This window comes from Cyprinodon tularosa, unplaced genomic scaffold, assembly GCF_016077235.1.
Source record: "Cyprinodon tularosa strain WSP-4 unplaced genomic scaffold, ASM1607723v1 ctg357, whole genome shotgun sequence".
NCBI lineage: Eukaryota > Metazoa > Chordata > Actinopteri > Cyprinodontiformes > Cyprinodontidae > Cyprinodon > Cyprinodon tularosa.
The window spans coordinates 110868-127500 of record NW_024039071.1 but is presented as its reverse complement, the minus strand read 5'-3'; the positions used below and the strand labels follow the sequence as shown (position 1 = coordinate 127500).

The 16633-nt window shown below is 44.5% G+C and overlaps 1 protein-coding gene across 1 annotated transcript in view; it reads right to left on the bottom strand.

The window, feature by feature from the left end:
• itgav (integrin, alpha V) overlaps nucleotides 1–16633 on the bottom strand; it is an 83979-nt gene that overhangs the window by 46171 nt on the left and 21175 nt on the right. The window contains exons 3-6 of the mRNA XM_038295624.1: nucleotides 14914–15002; nucleotides 7176–7290; nucleotides 6240–6301; nucleotides 3466–3517 (exon numbers count right to left, since the gene is read on the bottom strand). Coding sequence (XP_038151552.1) covers nucleotides 3466–3517; nucleotides 6240–6301; nucleotides 7176–7290; nucleotides 14914–15002 — 318 coding nt within the window. The remainder of the gene's footprint in view (nucleotides 1–3465; nucleotides 3518–6239; nucleotides 6302–7175; nucleotides 7291–14913; nucleotides 15003–16633) is intronic.

Here is a 16633-nt window from a genome sequence, read left to right as displayed (position 1 = left end):
CAGAAATGTGTCACTAACACTAAATGTTGTACACGAAAGACTGACATGTTTTAGTACCGGTACTTCTTCATTATGTACCAAATACCAAAGTGTGATAGATAGTCTAGCTCCTGTTGATGCGAGTAGCATCTATCTTAAATATGTTCACTTCCAATTAGAGATTCTGACTCTGAGAACCTTCCAGATGAAAGTTCCTACTTTCAGGTTTGAAAGTCTGAATAACAATGAAAAGCAGCATCAGTCTCTGCCCCAAAGGAGTTAGAGAGTCTTGCTGCCTTGTTCCTGAGTGACGGTAACCTGCAGTCATGTGAGCGCCGCTCCGGTCTGCTGCCATAAAGTTAGATCTGAGCCAAAAAGCAGAGCTCAGAGTTAAACAGTTATTCTGACCCTAACATCTGAATGATGGATGGCATCCCAGCAAAGTGTGCCACATTTCTTCCAGGAAATGCGTTTCTAGAGGCATCGATTGCAGGTTTTTGGCCGATCACCGTTCTTTTAAAAAGCCTGACATGCCGATTCCCATTTTTACAAATTTCTTTTTCTTCTTTTATAACTAACACTTGTAGTTGTTATAAAATCACCAAACACCTTCAATATTTCAATTTTATTTTACTGAAAAACATTTAACTGTACTTATGAAAAAAAAAAAAAAACTTGTCTCAAATAATAAACTTCATTACATTGCATTGATAACGGGTTCGGTTTCACATCAATCTTCCAAAATGAAAGAAATTAAGGCTGATCAATCGGAGCAACCCTCACAGAAATAAAACAGTTATTGGCAGACTTTTTTTAGGTATTTGAAGATACAACATCTTTTAATGAAAGAACAGGCAAAATAAGCTAAAATAAAAACACTAAAACTGAATTAGAATTAATTAGAGAACATCAAAATGGACTTTAAACTGCATATATAGAAACTACAGATGAAACAACCACAGCAGACTATCATTGGAAGGTAATCAGACTTACACTCAGGTTTTTCTTTTTTTTGAAGACGTTTCAGCACCTATGCAGGAGTCACACCATCTGCTTTAGCTAGACTTTTTACAATTTTTGTAAAAAAAAAAGTGAACATAAAAAAATAGATAAAACCATCAGTCGGCTGGGTGTTGTTTTTAAAGGAAGGAAACGGATGGGAACAGATTGGCGGGCCCAGATTTGTCCAAATAAATCCATCAGCCAGTAACTCCATATCACTCAATATAAAAACATAAAAGATGCCATTTTATATACCGTATTTTCACGACCATAAGGCGCACCGTACTAAAAGGCGCAGTCTCAGTTATGTGTCCCATTTCTGTATTTAACACACACATAAGGCGCACCGGACTATATGGCGCGTTTTTTATATACAGGTACTTGTCCTCTACTACCTTTAAATACCTCTACTGCGTATTTAAAAATACAGCGGGGGCAAAACTGAGTATCACTGTGCTTTATTCATGTATTTATTTCAAAGTATTAATCAAACCTGGCAGCTGGCCGTGAGACAGACACATCGCAGATGACACAGCGCTGTGATCACTCCTAAATTAACTTAAAATCCTGAAACCTGCCGACGGAATTTGCTCGCTTTTATGGGTGCCTGCAGTTTAAATTATTTAGATGAAAAACACCTGCCAGCCACCGCGTGAACCCGGAGGCTACCCATCCTAGAGGCTGCTGATGAAAGGATTTCTCCTGTCGGCGCACCGCTGGTATGTGGGGGTCTGAGCGCCTCCGACAGAAATAGATAATCTGGATGAACTGACTGCAATTATGAAGTTTTCAGGTGGACTTTCTCACTTAAAAACATATTAAAACTACTTTATTCCCACTGATCACAGCAAATATAGCTGCAAGATTTAGATTATTTAGATGAAAAAACACCTGCCAGCCACCGCGGTGAAGAGGAGGAGACCCGGCCCAGAGGCTGCTGTTGAATTAAGTTTTCAGGTAGAAAAATAGAGCGGGAGCAAAACTGAGTATGATTGTGCTTTATTCATGTATTTATTACAAAGTATTAATCAAACCCATCAAAGTCATCATCCTCTGTTTCTGAATTAAACAGCTGGGCTAAATCAGACATGCCAATTTCCCCTTCTTCGCTGTCAGTCACTTTCCGTGCAGCGCAGCTCCTCAGAAATAATGCCGGCTTTTGCAAAAGCTTGAACAACAGAGCCAGCAGACACGTTAGTCCAAGCATCTACAATCCATCCGCAAACTGTGGCGTAACTTGCCCGGCGCTGCCTTCCACTTATCCTGAAACTGTGGTCTCCGTCTGTCATCTCGCTCCCACGCCGCTCGCAGTCTTACTGTGAACGGCCGCTTCACACTGATGTCGAGCGGTTGAAGCTCCTTTGTCAGACCCCCCGGGATAACGGCGAGCACAGTATCCATTTGATTCACCTTTTTTTCACATCGGCTGTGAGATGGGCACGCAGCAATGGTGATGCGTGGAAAAAACCACCTGGTCTCCTCACATAGACTACACCTCCCTCAGCTACGCTTTCATCATCTCATCCATCCAGCCTTTTCCATTTGCGTTAATATCATATGTCATCAGAGCGCTGTGTCTGTCTCGCTGTCAGCTCCCAGATCAGCTTCTCTGATTGGTTGATGCGGCGCTTCCAGCAGCAAAACTTAAATTTTTCCATCTCGAGCAGCAGCAGCGCTTTGGCAGATGCTTAAACGCTCCTGCTGCTCAAAACGCGCTGCAGGACCTTTTGCTGCACCTATACGCGCGTCAACCATTGACTTTGCATGTAAACTTGCTGCTTCTGCTGCACCTGCTGGGTCCGGTTCACACCGATGTCGAGCGGTTGAACAGCGAGCACAGGGTTAATTTGTTACCCCATGTTTTTCACATCAGCTGTGAGATGGGCACGCATGGAGTTACATATTAACAGCGATGGTGATGAGTGGAAAAAAAAACACCTGGTCTCCTTACATTCAGCCACTCTTTCATCATCTCCTCAATGAGGTGGTCTCAAAAGTCGCAGTTACAACACACATAGGGCGCACCGCACCATAGGGCGCACCGCACATTTTGAGGGAAAAAAAAGACGTTTAAGTGCGCCTTATAGTCGTGAAAATACGGTATGTAAAAAAATAAATAAGACCCTTTCTGTTATTTAAGATAAAATTAGATTTTTGCTATTTTCTGATTAGTGCTTTATTTTTTCTAAAGATGTTTTTGCATAAATCTGTTCCTGTTGTTAGCTGCTGGATGCTGTGGCCTTATTGTAAATCAGGAAAAGTTCTACATTTTAATTGTTTAATTAAATGCAGGTCAGAATAGAAATCTATACGGATACACTTCTTTATTCAAAATGAATAAATCAAACTTTATTTTGAAGGCGTTGCCTATAAATGAGTTTCTTAGAGTAAATGTTTGCCCCTGTACTTGGAAAAAAAGAGAAACGCTGATTCACTCAGATCTGAACCTTTTTCCAGTAGCGTTGGATTCAGCTGAACACTCACCCTGCCAGTAGAAGCTGCCTGGTCCTCCCACAACCACTCTTCTTTTGTTTTTCTGACGCCACAACCAGAAAAAAACAAGGAAAAACAGATTCTGTTACTTTCACTTCTTCTTTAGTCCATAAAATCAGGAGAGGCGAAAGAAAGACATTCCTGGTTTACGGTAATAAAAAAACTGCCTCAGTGGGTCAAACATTAAAACCCTCTAAGATTAGGATGAATCAGAAGGCAACAACACATTCATGATCTCAACGGGCAAAAACCCAAATCCTTTTGGTCATTCTGACTTTTGAAAAACAGTAACAGCTGATTCTTCAAAGTTAAACAAATATGAACCAGAAATTCCAGGAAACTCTTCTAACTTTATTATCAAAAAAAAGAAAACAACGGCAAAAGCAGAAAGAAAATGAACCTCCTTTATGTCTGTTATCTTTTTATAAATAATAAATAAGATTATCTTTTCCTAATTATTCCTCGTTTTAATCTGTAATTTTTTGGCCCTTTTATCTCAGCTTTATAATAATTGTATTAATTTATTTACTTATCTATTGTGTTTTATTTAAAGGTGGGCACTTAATAGTTACAATTACTCAGCTGAGTAACTTTTTGGAAAATAAATCAATTTAGGAGTAGTTTAACTGTATTGTATTTTATTTTTATCTTTACATGAGTTATACTCTTGTTAAATATCACCTCTCCTAGTTGAGTAAAATGAGTGGCTGCTCTGCTCTGATGTTTGAAAGCAGCTAAATATACAGTAAACAGTAGATGCTGTCCTAACATACAGTATATAAATCACTCAGAATTGTTCTAGACGTTTAATGATGAAAAGAAAATGGATTTAGAAATGTCTTTCTTTTGCAAGAATTATAAATAATGTCATTTATTTTATTTGTCAAATTTATTTTAGTCTTTGAAAAACCTGGAACTGGCATCCAACATTTCTAACAGTTCTGAACATGAAATCAAATGTTTTGAACCAACAGTTCCTCACTACAGAAAAGTGAGAAAACATTTTACAAATAGGTATTATAATTAATTATAATTATAATGGGTATATAAATCAATAAATGATTAGGGTACCGACATTTTTGCATCTGTCAAATTTCATTTTAATGCATACTGCACATTTTCTGTTAGTCCAATAAACCTTAATTCAATACTAAAATATTATTGTGTCCATCAGTTATTAGATTTATCAAACTGAAACAGTTGCAAACACCCAAATATTTAGAAATAAAATAATTAAGATTAATAGGGGTGCCCAAACCTTTTCATATGTCTGTAAGCTTTCCTGGCAAAGGTGTTCTGTAAGTTTATAAATAATAGCCTGTCTGGGTTGGTGCTGCATGCCTACTAGAGCTGGGCGATATGGCGATATATATCGTGAGGACGATAGAAATATGTCTATCGTGACCTTTCTCCTCTATTTTTTCTATCGTGATAAACTTTTTTATTATTATTATTACTGCTAATATACATTTTAATATAATTTGTTAAAATAACATTTTGCGTTTTTGCTATGCAAACTCTAAGTGTATATAACGAAAAAAAAGAGAATAAAAAGATAATGTGTAGAGAACGTCATTTTGCGACACTACACCTCTTTACGTCACGTGGCTTTGCACCATACGTTTGCGACATTACTGACGGAGAGAGCCCGCGAAATTTCTTTCTGGCTTGAAAAAAAATGAATGATGGACACCCAAGAAGATGTTACCACAGCAGCGGTTACAGAGTCCGAAACGGTTGCCAGGTCACAGACACAACAAACACCACTTTTGCCCAAAAGGGGAGGCAGCTTGGTTGTTTGGTTATATTTCGGATTTCAGCCATCTGATAAAGAACAAACGCAGCCGATATGTAAACTGTGCAGCAAAGCCGTTCCAGCGGCTGATGCAAATACTTCCGGCCTCTTTTACCACCTGAAGAAAAATCATGAACAAGAACACGGGAAACTACAACCACTCCGATCAAAACAAACAAGGGATGAAAATACAGGAAGCACTGGAAAGAAATTCTCACAGCCGAAGCTTAAGGAAGCATTCGTCCAAGGGTCACAATATGAGAAGACGTCTCAGCGACACAAGCAGATCACAGGTGCTATTTCACGCTATATCTGTAAAGGCATGGCCCCCGTTTACATAGTCGAGAAAGACAGCTTTCGGGACCTCGTCCGTACACTCGATCCCAGATATGTGATGCCTAGTCGAAAACATTTCAGTAAAGTGGAGCTGCCTGGCTTATATGCTAGTTGTCGGGCTGAAGTAGAGAGAGAGGTACGCAGTGGTGCGACGCATTATGCGTTGACTACGGACATGTGGATGAGTAGAGCAACACAGCCTTATATGAGTCTCACCATCCATTTCATCAAGGACTGGACCCTCCGCGCTCGGTGTCTACAGACCGTGTACTTTCCTGAGGACCACACCGGAGTGATGCTCGCCCAAGGTATGAGCCTGACATTGCTATGCACTTTTGTGCGTTCACTAGTTTTACTATTATTAGCCAAGATTCTATACTGTTCACTGTCATGGCCGCAAATTGCATAACTCGTGTTCTTGGTTTGGGGTTGGGATTCTCATATTAGGAAACAATATGATGGGTAAAAAATAGGCGATGAAAGATTTTTTTCAACCCTGTCCATCTGACGGACTATGAAAACATAAAATGCAACATCAGTTGTGGTATATCGTGATATATATCGTTATCGTGATATAAAATAATCCATATCGTGATATAGTTTTTTTTCCATATCGCCCAGCCCTAATGCCTACCTTAACAAAGTCTGCACTAAAGCCAGCCTGGCAGAAACCTTGGCCTTCTGGGGTGTGGTAGTCTGAAAAGAAGGAAGAAGCATTAGAAACAAAAGATTGAAACATTTATTACACTTGATTAAGAAGGTGGAGCTGTTAGATCTGTTCAGCAGACCACCACCACAGCTTTCCATCGTATCAGTTTGTTGTTTTAGGGTTTAGTCACAAATTTCAATGGTGCCCATGTAAAGATATCCTCATAAGTACCTAGAGTTGATAACTAGAATCACATCAGTACATCGCTAAAAAAAAGGGTTATTTCTTGTTTTTTTTTGTAAACCTTTCACTTAATGTCATCTGCTTTCTCCATCTAAACACACTTCTTATCAGTAAATAGATTTAGCAAAAGAAGTAAGGAGACAAATCTCAACACCCTGTCCTCAAGGATGACATGTAGAGGTCAAAGGTGAAGAGGATGCAGTGAGTTGCCTGAATACAGAACGGGATGCCGTCCCACAGCAGTGTGTGACCAAGCTGGTATCCTTGTTTATTAACTGCCTCAATTTTTAACACACAACATTTAATCATCCAAATAAATGAGTGAAATGAGCTAAGAGCTAACTGCAGAAAAAGCAGAAAGGATGGCTACAAACACAGCTCCCCTACTCTGTGAAGATCGTTCAGGAGCCAAAAGCAAATCATTTAATCTAAAAAGATTGCTGTTAAAGGGGCCCTCATACTTCTTTTTAAACATTAGGGAAAGGTTTAGGACAATACAAAACGCGGTCATTACATATGTTGCACATATTGACAAAGTTGTTCTTATTTTCAGTAACTTTGCCTACAAGCTGAATTCTGACATCATTTGTGTTCCCAAACAAACTGCAAACAGAACAAATGTACATCTTTGATTCTTAACCTCCAAGACAAGCATCCAACATCTAAATAAAAACATACTGGATCTGCAGGGTGAGTATTCCACCACTGTCCCGCCCTTCTTCAGGTAGCATGTTCCCACAGGCTCCCGGTCACTGAAGCCGAAGGTCGACCACTGGTAGAGGGGAGCGCAGGCCTGCGGAAAAATACACAAATTCAGAAAACAAAACCCACCTCTGAACCTGCTGGTGAACTGTTTCTAAATGACTGTTGCAGCAATTGAAGAAATGGGACCAATCGTAAATTCACACCAGTGTTTAATTAAATATACACAAATCTTTTTTTTTCATTTTTAATTTTACAAATTCTCAAAGCTAGAAAAGTCATTTGGAAATAGATATATTTCATATATCTATATTCACATATATCTATATTCACACACATATATATATATATATATATATATATATATATATATATATATATATATATATATATATATATATATATATTTATTCATATTTATTCATCCTATCATGTATGCTGCAAGTTTTCTTTCCATCATAGGCAGATTTTTTTTCTTTCAAAACAAAAAGAGTTCACTTTGCTCTAACTGCTATAATGTCCAGAATGTTTCTGGGTGGGGCAAAGATCCTCCAGTGTTTAGGAAATGTGGAATGAATGAATTTCCAGTCCAATCTGTTGTCCAGGTGTAAACCACAGCGTTTATATTCCTTCACCTCTTAGACATCCTGCTCCATGGAAACACTTTCTGCTTGGTTCTACTCCTGTACAAACCTATCCTATGTTTTCTTCAGGTTTTAGAGGCGAATGTTTCCAGGGTTCCAGTTTCACTTTTCCTGTATTCTGACTCAGCCCAAAACATGGCATTAGGTATTTCTCCCGGTGAGGGGGAGTTGGATTGGAGGTTTAGTTAATGCAGAGAGAAGAGAACCATGAGTGAAGCACCATGCCGTCACGCATCCTCCATAACGAACTGCTCTAATTTCGGCTGCAAGTCTCTGCAAAACATGGAGCTCAGAGTGGATGTAGAGAATATGTCGACATGACTTTTCTAGTCTTGCCATAGGTTCTCTAATGCTGTGTTTTTTTTAACCCTGCTCCTGAAGGAAAGCTGCCCGGCAGGTTTTAGATGTCTTCCAACTTGACCTTTTCTCCATTGGTGGCTGATTAAAAGCATTCATCTGAATCAAATAAAGCTGAGAGACATCGGTGCCCCCAGGAGCTGGGTTTAGAACAGTGCTCTGATGGATTTATGGTCAGACTTTGAGCTGGTCTAGGATCCATACAGCAAGATGCTGTGTTTAAAGTCTTCCTTTTAAGTCAAGAGTTTGACTTTAGATCTCATCTGAGTAGAGCGCTGCACACAAATCAATAAACTGTATTTATTTTATCTTTCTAAACTGTCTTCCAAAAAGGCCAGATTTATGGATCTGAACGAAAGTTACTACCGTAACTACGGTTCTATGAATCCCGGATGACTGCCAGAGGCGGTGCTTCAAGCACTGAATGATCATTCATGCGCATGCGCAGGTCGAGTATTAATGACAACAAAGTCAGCTGTGACCTGCCGGGGACCCACGTGACTCTATATAGTCACGTGGCACCCGGCAATCAATCCCTCAATCTTCTCGCGAAAGCAGAGATTCCGAGGGACCAAGCACTCTGGCGGTCATCCGGGATTCATAGAACCGTAGTTACGGTAGTAACTTTCGTTCTATTTCATCCCTACTGACCGCCAGAGGCGGTGCTTCAAGCACTGGATGACTCATATAAACAGGGTCACGAGGAATCAGCAAAATTCAAGGAACAACGACTACACCACCCACCTAATGTGATGTAGAGGCATGCTGCTCGAGGATTCCCTGAAGCGGATGGGGCGCAGCCATATTCACCCTGTAGAACCGAGTAAAGGTACTAGGTGATTTCCAGGAGGCCGCACGGCATATAACATCCAATGGCACCCCAGTCATAGCAGCAAACGATGTCGACATGCCCCTTGTAGAGTGGCATTTCACTCCCGCCGGCAGTGGCCGGTCCTGCAAGGCATAAGCCTTGGAGATCAAATCCACAACCCAGTGTGCAATTCGCTGCTTAGAAAGTGCCTGACCCTTCCGTGAGCCAGCGTAGCAAACAAAAAGGCTATTTGTCTTTCGGAAGGATGCCGTGGCATTGATGTATGTCTCAAGGGCACGAACAGGACACAGTGGTTCAGAGGGACTTCCGGAGTCAAACCGGGCAAGATGGAGAGGCTGGGTGCTGCCTGCTGGCAGTGATACCTTAGGAATAAATGCTACGTCAGCCCACAGTGTAACGCCTGAGCCATCAGGATTCCACCGGCAGCAGGGTTCGGCTATCGAGAGAGCCTTTAACTCCCCTACACGTTTTGCGGAAACCATAGCTAAAAGGAACGCAGTCTTCAGTGAGAGCCATTTGAGGTCCGCCGACGCCAGGGGCTCAAATGGGAGGGACCGAAGAGCCTCAAGCACAAGAGAAAGGTCCCACGCCGGTGCCACAGGGCGGTTGGGTGTGTGCAAACGCCGAGCACCTCTTAAAAACAGTACAACATCCTTGTCTCGGCCCACAGAACAACCATTCAGCCCAACATGCCAACAGGAAATGGCAGCCACATACACCTTTAAGGTAGATGGAGACCGTCCTTGATCCAGCAATGCCTGCAAGAAGGTCAGTATGTCAGAAACTGAACACTGCACCGGGTCCTGCCCTCTATCACGGCACCAGGTCGCAAAGACCGTCCACTTGTTAGCATAGACAGCTCGCGTGGACGGCGCCCATGCATTAGCCATTGTATGCCCTATGGACCCAGTGTATCTTGAGAAGGTGGACCCCGGCCTTGCAGGGGCCAAATCCAGAGCTGGAGCCGGTCCGGTTCGGGGTGCAAGATCTGACCCCCCATCTGGGAAAGAAGATCTCTCCTGGAGGGGAGACGCATTGGCGAGCCGGAGCTGAGCTCGCACAGTAGAGGAAACCAAGTCCTCGCTGGCCAGTAGGGGGCCACCAGCAGGACCCTGTGCCCCTCTTGACGTACCCTGAGAAGAGTCTGAAAAAGTAGGCTGAATGGCGGAAAGGCATAAAGGAGGGTCCGGGGCCAGTCGTGTGCCAGAGCATCGTGGCCCAGAGGGCTGCTGTTGTCCAACGAGAACCAAAGGGGACAGTGAAATGCGTCCCTTGAGGCAAAGAGGTCCACGTCCGCCCTGCCAAAGACCTTCCAGATGCACTCCACCACCTCTTGGTGAAGCTTCCACTCCCCTGGAAGCGGCTTCTGACGGGATAGAAAATCTGCTGGCACGTTCTCCGTCCCTGGGATGTAGGCTTCTCTGAGGCTGGCTATGCGTGGAGCTGCCCAGGTCAGAAGCCGTCGAGTCAAGCACAACAGTTTCCTCGACCTCGTTCCCCCCTGGTGGTTGATGTGAAAGACCATTGTGGTGTTGTCTGACCTCACCAGCACGTGCTTCCCCCGCAAGCCTGGAAGAAAGCTCTGAAGAGCCAGAAGTACCGCCTGTAACTCCAGGACATTGATGTGTTCCCTGCCCTGCCGCTGGGACCATGTCCCCTGTGCCATTTGACCCCGCCAGGTTGCACCCCAGCCCGTGGAGGATGCATCTGTAAACACAACTTCCTGACGACACGGGAGGGAACCGAGCGGGACCCCTGTGGTCATAAACAACCTCACTCTCCATTGGGACAGAGACTGAAGACACTGAGGCCCCACCCGAAGTCTTCGGAGACGATGAGTGTTCCGTGTGGGATCCACATTCAAGCTGTTCAACCACATCTGGAGGGGCCGCAATGACTGCAGCCCCAAGGGCACTACGGCGGACGCAGCTGTAAGCATGCCCAAGAGTCGAAGATACTGTACAAGAGGCAGCGCCATGCCGCGCCTAGTTCCGGGAGCACGCTCAATATACTGTCCACCCGCTGGGGTGACGGGCAAGCAGTCATTGAGATGGAATCCATGGCAATGCCCAGGAAGACAGTCTCCTGTGAGGGAGTCAGACTGCTCTTCTCCATGTTCACCTGCAAGCCCAAGCATCCCACATGATGGAGCACTAACCGAGTATCTCGAACCGCCTGGTCCCACGTCGCAGCACAAATGAGCCAGTCGTCCAGATATGGGAGGATCCTCAATCCCTGTGCCTGCAGAGGAGAGAGGGCCGCTGCAACACATCGGGTGAACACCCTGGGGGACAGTGAAAGTCTGAACGGGAGGACCCTGAACTGGAAATGCCTCCCTTGAAAAGCAAAACGAAGAAACCGCCAATGGGGCGGAGCGATCGGAACGTGAAAATAAGCATCCCTGAGATCTATGGAAGTGAACCAATCGCCCGGGGAAATCGCCTGCAACACTTCCTTGGTGGTCAGCATATGAAAGGGCATGGCCTTCAAGTACACATTCAGGCCTCTGAGGTCCAAGACTGGACGCAGGCCCCCGGTCTTCTTCGGAACCAGTAAATACATGGAATAAAAGCCCCCTGGATCCAGCAGGGGGTCCACAGGCACTATAGCACCCTTGGCCAGCAAGGTGCAGATTTCTTGGTTCAGTGCCTGTGCCTTCACCGGGTCGTGGATCACAGTCATCCTGACCCGGCCAGGGATAGGTGGCCGGTGGCGGAATTGAAGACGGTACCCCCGGGACAGGGTGGACAACACCCACAAGTCCGGGGTGTGGGCAGCCCAGAAGCTGAGCTGTCCCGGGGAAAAATAACCGACCGCCGGCCCTAAGACATCATCTGCGGGTCCCCCGGCCCTTCGAAGGCCCGGGAGGACGCCGGCCAGACTGCGCGGCTCGAAAGGGATGAAAGGACCTTGTCCCAGCCTGGTCTCGAGCTCTGTTCCTCCGATCTAGAGCAGGTCTCTGGACCGATCTCTGACCTGGTAACAGACCCTGGGGCTCAGTGGGAGAAGGAGAAGGCACCAAGGACCTCCGTGAAGGACCCGCAGCTGCCCAGGTGCTTACTGGCTGGCGATCACGTCTGTGAAGCCCTGCCAGCTGTTGCCTCGTTCTAGAGGCCTGAGCCGTACGGTCCAAGGCGTCCAGTGCCGCAGAACCAAAAAGCTCCCCCGGGACCACAGGCAGGGCCCGGAGGGTCCTCCTACAAGGCTCAGTTAGTGGTGACTGCGCCAACCAGACCTGGCGGCGAGCATGAACCAGTGTGGAGAGTGTGCGTCCAAGTTCCCTCGTCATAAGAGCAAAGGCCTGCAGAGATGCATCAACCAGGCCTTGCGTGGCATGATCCAGCGGAACAGATTCCAAGGAGGAAGACAGGGCCAGCATAAGATGGGAGAGAGTTCCCAATCCGGCCCATGAGGGCCCCAGAGTCATAGGCCTTGCAGAGAAGGTCGTCGGTAATACAGCACTGAGGACGCGGACAACGGGCATTGGGCCGCAAGGCCTCATCAGGTGGGATTATAAGAGAGGCAATGCCCGGTTCCACCGCTGGCATCTGCCCCAAGCCAACCTTGGGTGCCTCCTGCATAGCTGCCAGGACCCTGCCATCCGTCGTCAGACGTGAAAACGCCTTGGTGTCTGACCAGCAAGCATGCAGTTCCCGCACATACTCTGCCGAGGGAGGAACCACAAAGGCAGTCTCTGACCTACTGCGCCTAAAGAAGGCGCTGGAAGCCGCAGGCTGGGCCTGAGGAACACTAATTTGTAAACAGGCAAGAGCCGTTCGAATAGCGGATGTCACAGACTCCCCCGTATCCTCCTGGGAGGCAATGGAGTCCGACCCAGAGGCCCCGGAGCCCAGCTCCGGAAGGTCCTCACAGAAATGGGTGCCAGAGGCCGCCACAGAAACAGCATCGTCGTCATTGACTGACGTTTCATCCTGCTCGGTAGGGAGAGCCGTGCCACGATCACCAGCAGTCTGAAAGGACTGGAGGAGGGCTTTCATTTGGGCCAGCTCAGTAGTGACATGATCCACTCTCGTGGACAACCTCCCTGCATCGGTCCGTCTAGCACGCTTTGTCTGTACCGAAGGTGCAGCCACAGTAGATCGTTTGCACAACTCTTTCTCCATCGGCAAACGAGCACGCGGCGAAGTGCCTGCCCAGTCGGTAGGCTGCTCCAGTGCAGCCAACCGATCCAGTCTGACCGACCGGGGCATGACACGACAGTTGGGGCAAGCGTCATCTGACAGCGCCTCCCGGAGATGTTCCACACCGAGGCAGGAGGGACACAAGTCATGCCCGTCATCGGGCTGAAGTGGAGCCAGACAGGTCGAGCAACATAAATTATCCAGCATCATACTGCTGAAAGGCGTGATCAGCCCGCTACCAAGGACAAGTCAACATGAGCAGGAAACGCTACTGGCGACTCCGTTGTAGGAAAACCCCCGTAGAGGTCCCAAACTCAGCGTGAGCAGAAACGCCACTAGCAAATCGATTATTAACTAAAGATGAACTCAGCACGAGCAGAGGCGCCACTGGTGAGTTTAGGCAAACAAACTATAGAAGAACCCAACGCGAGCAGAAACGCTACTGGGTGGGCTCAGGCAAACAAACTGAAAACAACTCAGCGCGAGCAGAAACGCCACTGGTGAGTGTAGATAAACAAACTATAGAAGAACCCAACGCAAGCAGAAACGCTACTGGTGGGCTTAGGCAAACAAACTGAAAACAACTCAGCGCGAGCAGAAATGCTACCGTGAGTCAAAAGAGCCACAAAATTAACGCGGCAAATCAAAGCGAACAGTAAACTACTGCTGAGAAAAGAACGAAAACTTACCATTCACCGCAGATCTGGTAAGGTGAAAGCAGCTTGTGCAGCCCCTGGAGGGCGAGACTTACCCGCAGCTCCGACCAAACCCGGTCACGGGGCTACCAGCAACAAGCAGCCAGGAAACTAGTGGTATACACAGAAGCAACCAGCTTCACACGACCACACTCCTGTACTCAACACACCTGCGCGCGAGAAGAACAAAAGGGATTGATTGCCGGGTGCCACGTGACTATATAGAGTCACGTGGGTCCCCGGCAGGTCACAGCTGACTTTGTTGTCATTAATACTCGACCTGCGCATGCGCATGAATGATCATTCAGTGCTTGAAGCACCGCCTCTGGCGGTCAGTAGGGATGAAATAGAACCTAAGGACCAGATCCAAGCTGCTCCACCTGAGTTCCCTCAGGCCTCAGATGAACGTCCTCCTTGTCGGTCAGATGAAGCGGATGATCATGTCATTGTATGATTTTTTTGCTGATGATGTTGTTTTCCTTGGTCTATTTTATTTCCATCTGGCTAAAATCTAACGCTATCTTCTTCCAATCTCTCAACATCTCAACATTAAAAACAATAAAATAAACTCAAAATGTTTGCTGCAGTGAGGTTGAATTCTCCAGGTTCAGCCAGTTGGCAGCACTGCACTCACTGATTGGAACCTGATATCAGGCCAGACTGAATTATGGAGTCAGTGCTAAATTCAAAGCTACATTTGCCCAGTAGATTAAATCCTACATCATAGAACCAAAAATATTTGTGTTAGGTAAGGGTCAGATCTCTGTGGCCTAAAAACCAAGACTTTTAGCTTAGTTAGCACTCTTGTTTAAGGTTAGCTCAGACGGTGGTGCTCAGGGAAACATGACGTATTCAATGACGGAGCTGACCCCAAGGTTACATTGCTGAGTATTTGGGAAGAGCATCATGCACAGAGCATCAGTAAACACAAAGTGTTCAATACTGACCAGAAAAATTATTTTAACCTTAACTAATAGTCTTGCTTTAAGGGAGAAAGGAATTATAATCTGGATTTGGAGGGAAAAAAACAGTATGAGATCTTACCAGGATGTGTTCTCCATCAGATCGCACTGAGGCACCGAACCACTGCTTGGACTTGAACTCTATCTGATTGCCGTCTTTAGTCCTGTCATCTGCAACAAAAAAAGATGATTATTCTTGTAAATTACAGAAAACAATGTCATTATAGAAAATTTACCCCCCTTTAATGTTTGTGTTTCAGACTGGAAATATGTATGGAGAAAGGAGGGACGAGACAAACAGCAAAGGTCAGAAGGTCGGAAGTCAAATTCCAGACGACTATTTTCCACTTTAACAGAAATGTCCTTTTCCTCAAACAGCGTGGAATCACTTATGCTCCGAATGTAAATAACTGTCTCAGCATTGAGGAAGAGTAGGAAGAGAAATAGTGGGAAATGTACCTAAATTTGACACAGACCCTTTGTGCACAAAAACAGAGCACTTCTAATGGAGGCGACAGCAGCTGGTTTTGTCCAGCCAGGTGACTAAAGCTGTGTTCAGTTTACAGACCACAGCCTAAAACATCACTTAGCTCTGAGTCACTTTGATGAATAAATTCAACCCAACGGAAACGGATTAGAAGAAAAGCTAAGAAGAGGGAAGTAAATACTTTAGTCTGACTGGTGCCTTACAAAGAGAAAAGAAGTGAGGAAATGTTTAGGATTTTACAGCCTGTTAAAAAAGGTTATACATTACTTAGAATTATTATTTATCATTCATGTATGTTCTTATTATACCCTAATATTACTTGATGATGTGGCAGAATGTGACCCTGGAGATGTATAAAGAGATCCTTTTAAGCGTTATTAGGGGCTGCTGCTAACTCTCTGATGAAGTGTGCCCGATAGTAAGATTACAATTCTGTTAACTTTTGTCATGTTTTTAGTCATTTAATAAAAAAACATTATTCATTAAATGACTAGAGAGAAAATTTAAAGATGTAAACCAAGAGCTCTCCTTTACATATGGAAAGTTAATTTGTTTTGGCTCAAAAGATGAATTCAAACATGTTTGGACCAATCAGCCCCTACAGATTTAGTAAATTATCATAGAATTGTTATCAATTTATCTAGTCCTTTGAGGTTATGTCTACTTTTGAACATTTTCCTTTTCAATAGAGTGGCTCAGGTTATCCTGAGCTATCTCTATAGTTATGCTGCTATAGTATTAGGCTGTAGGAGGACATAGGGACCGTTCTTAATTATTTTGTTTTATTTACTTCAATTCTCCAATTCGGCCACACTTCAGTATTTGTTACTTTAACTTATTGGGTTGGAGGGAAATATTTGCTGGTTTCCTGCCATCAACATATTTGACTATGGATAATAGAGTCCAGCCTATTTTCCAGTGCTTAGTTTTCCCTCAGCAATATGTTCTTAATGAGGCAACAGACAAGACATTCCAACCAGCCGTTAGTAACCACTAAATACAATACAACTACATCTAATGAGTGAAACTTTAACAATATATTTTTCACCACCATAGATTTAACTGATATAGTTTCTCATTTCAAAACATTTTCTTAAGCAGATATCATCATCCCTCTAGGTATTTTATGTGAATATACTATCATTTAACCAATCTGTAGATTTAGAAAGAAGAGGACATGTTGCAGAAAGAAGAAATTTAACAGAAATTAAAATAAAATACTAAAAGATTTTAAAATGAAAACTAGGGTTACACCGATACCAATTTTTTGGCAGGGCCCCGATCCAGCATGAAAATGGTGGTGTATCGGCAAGTA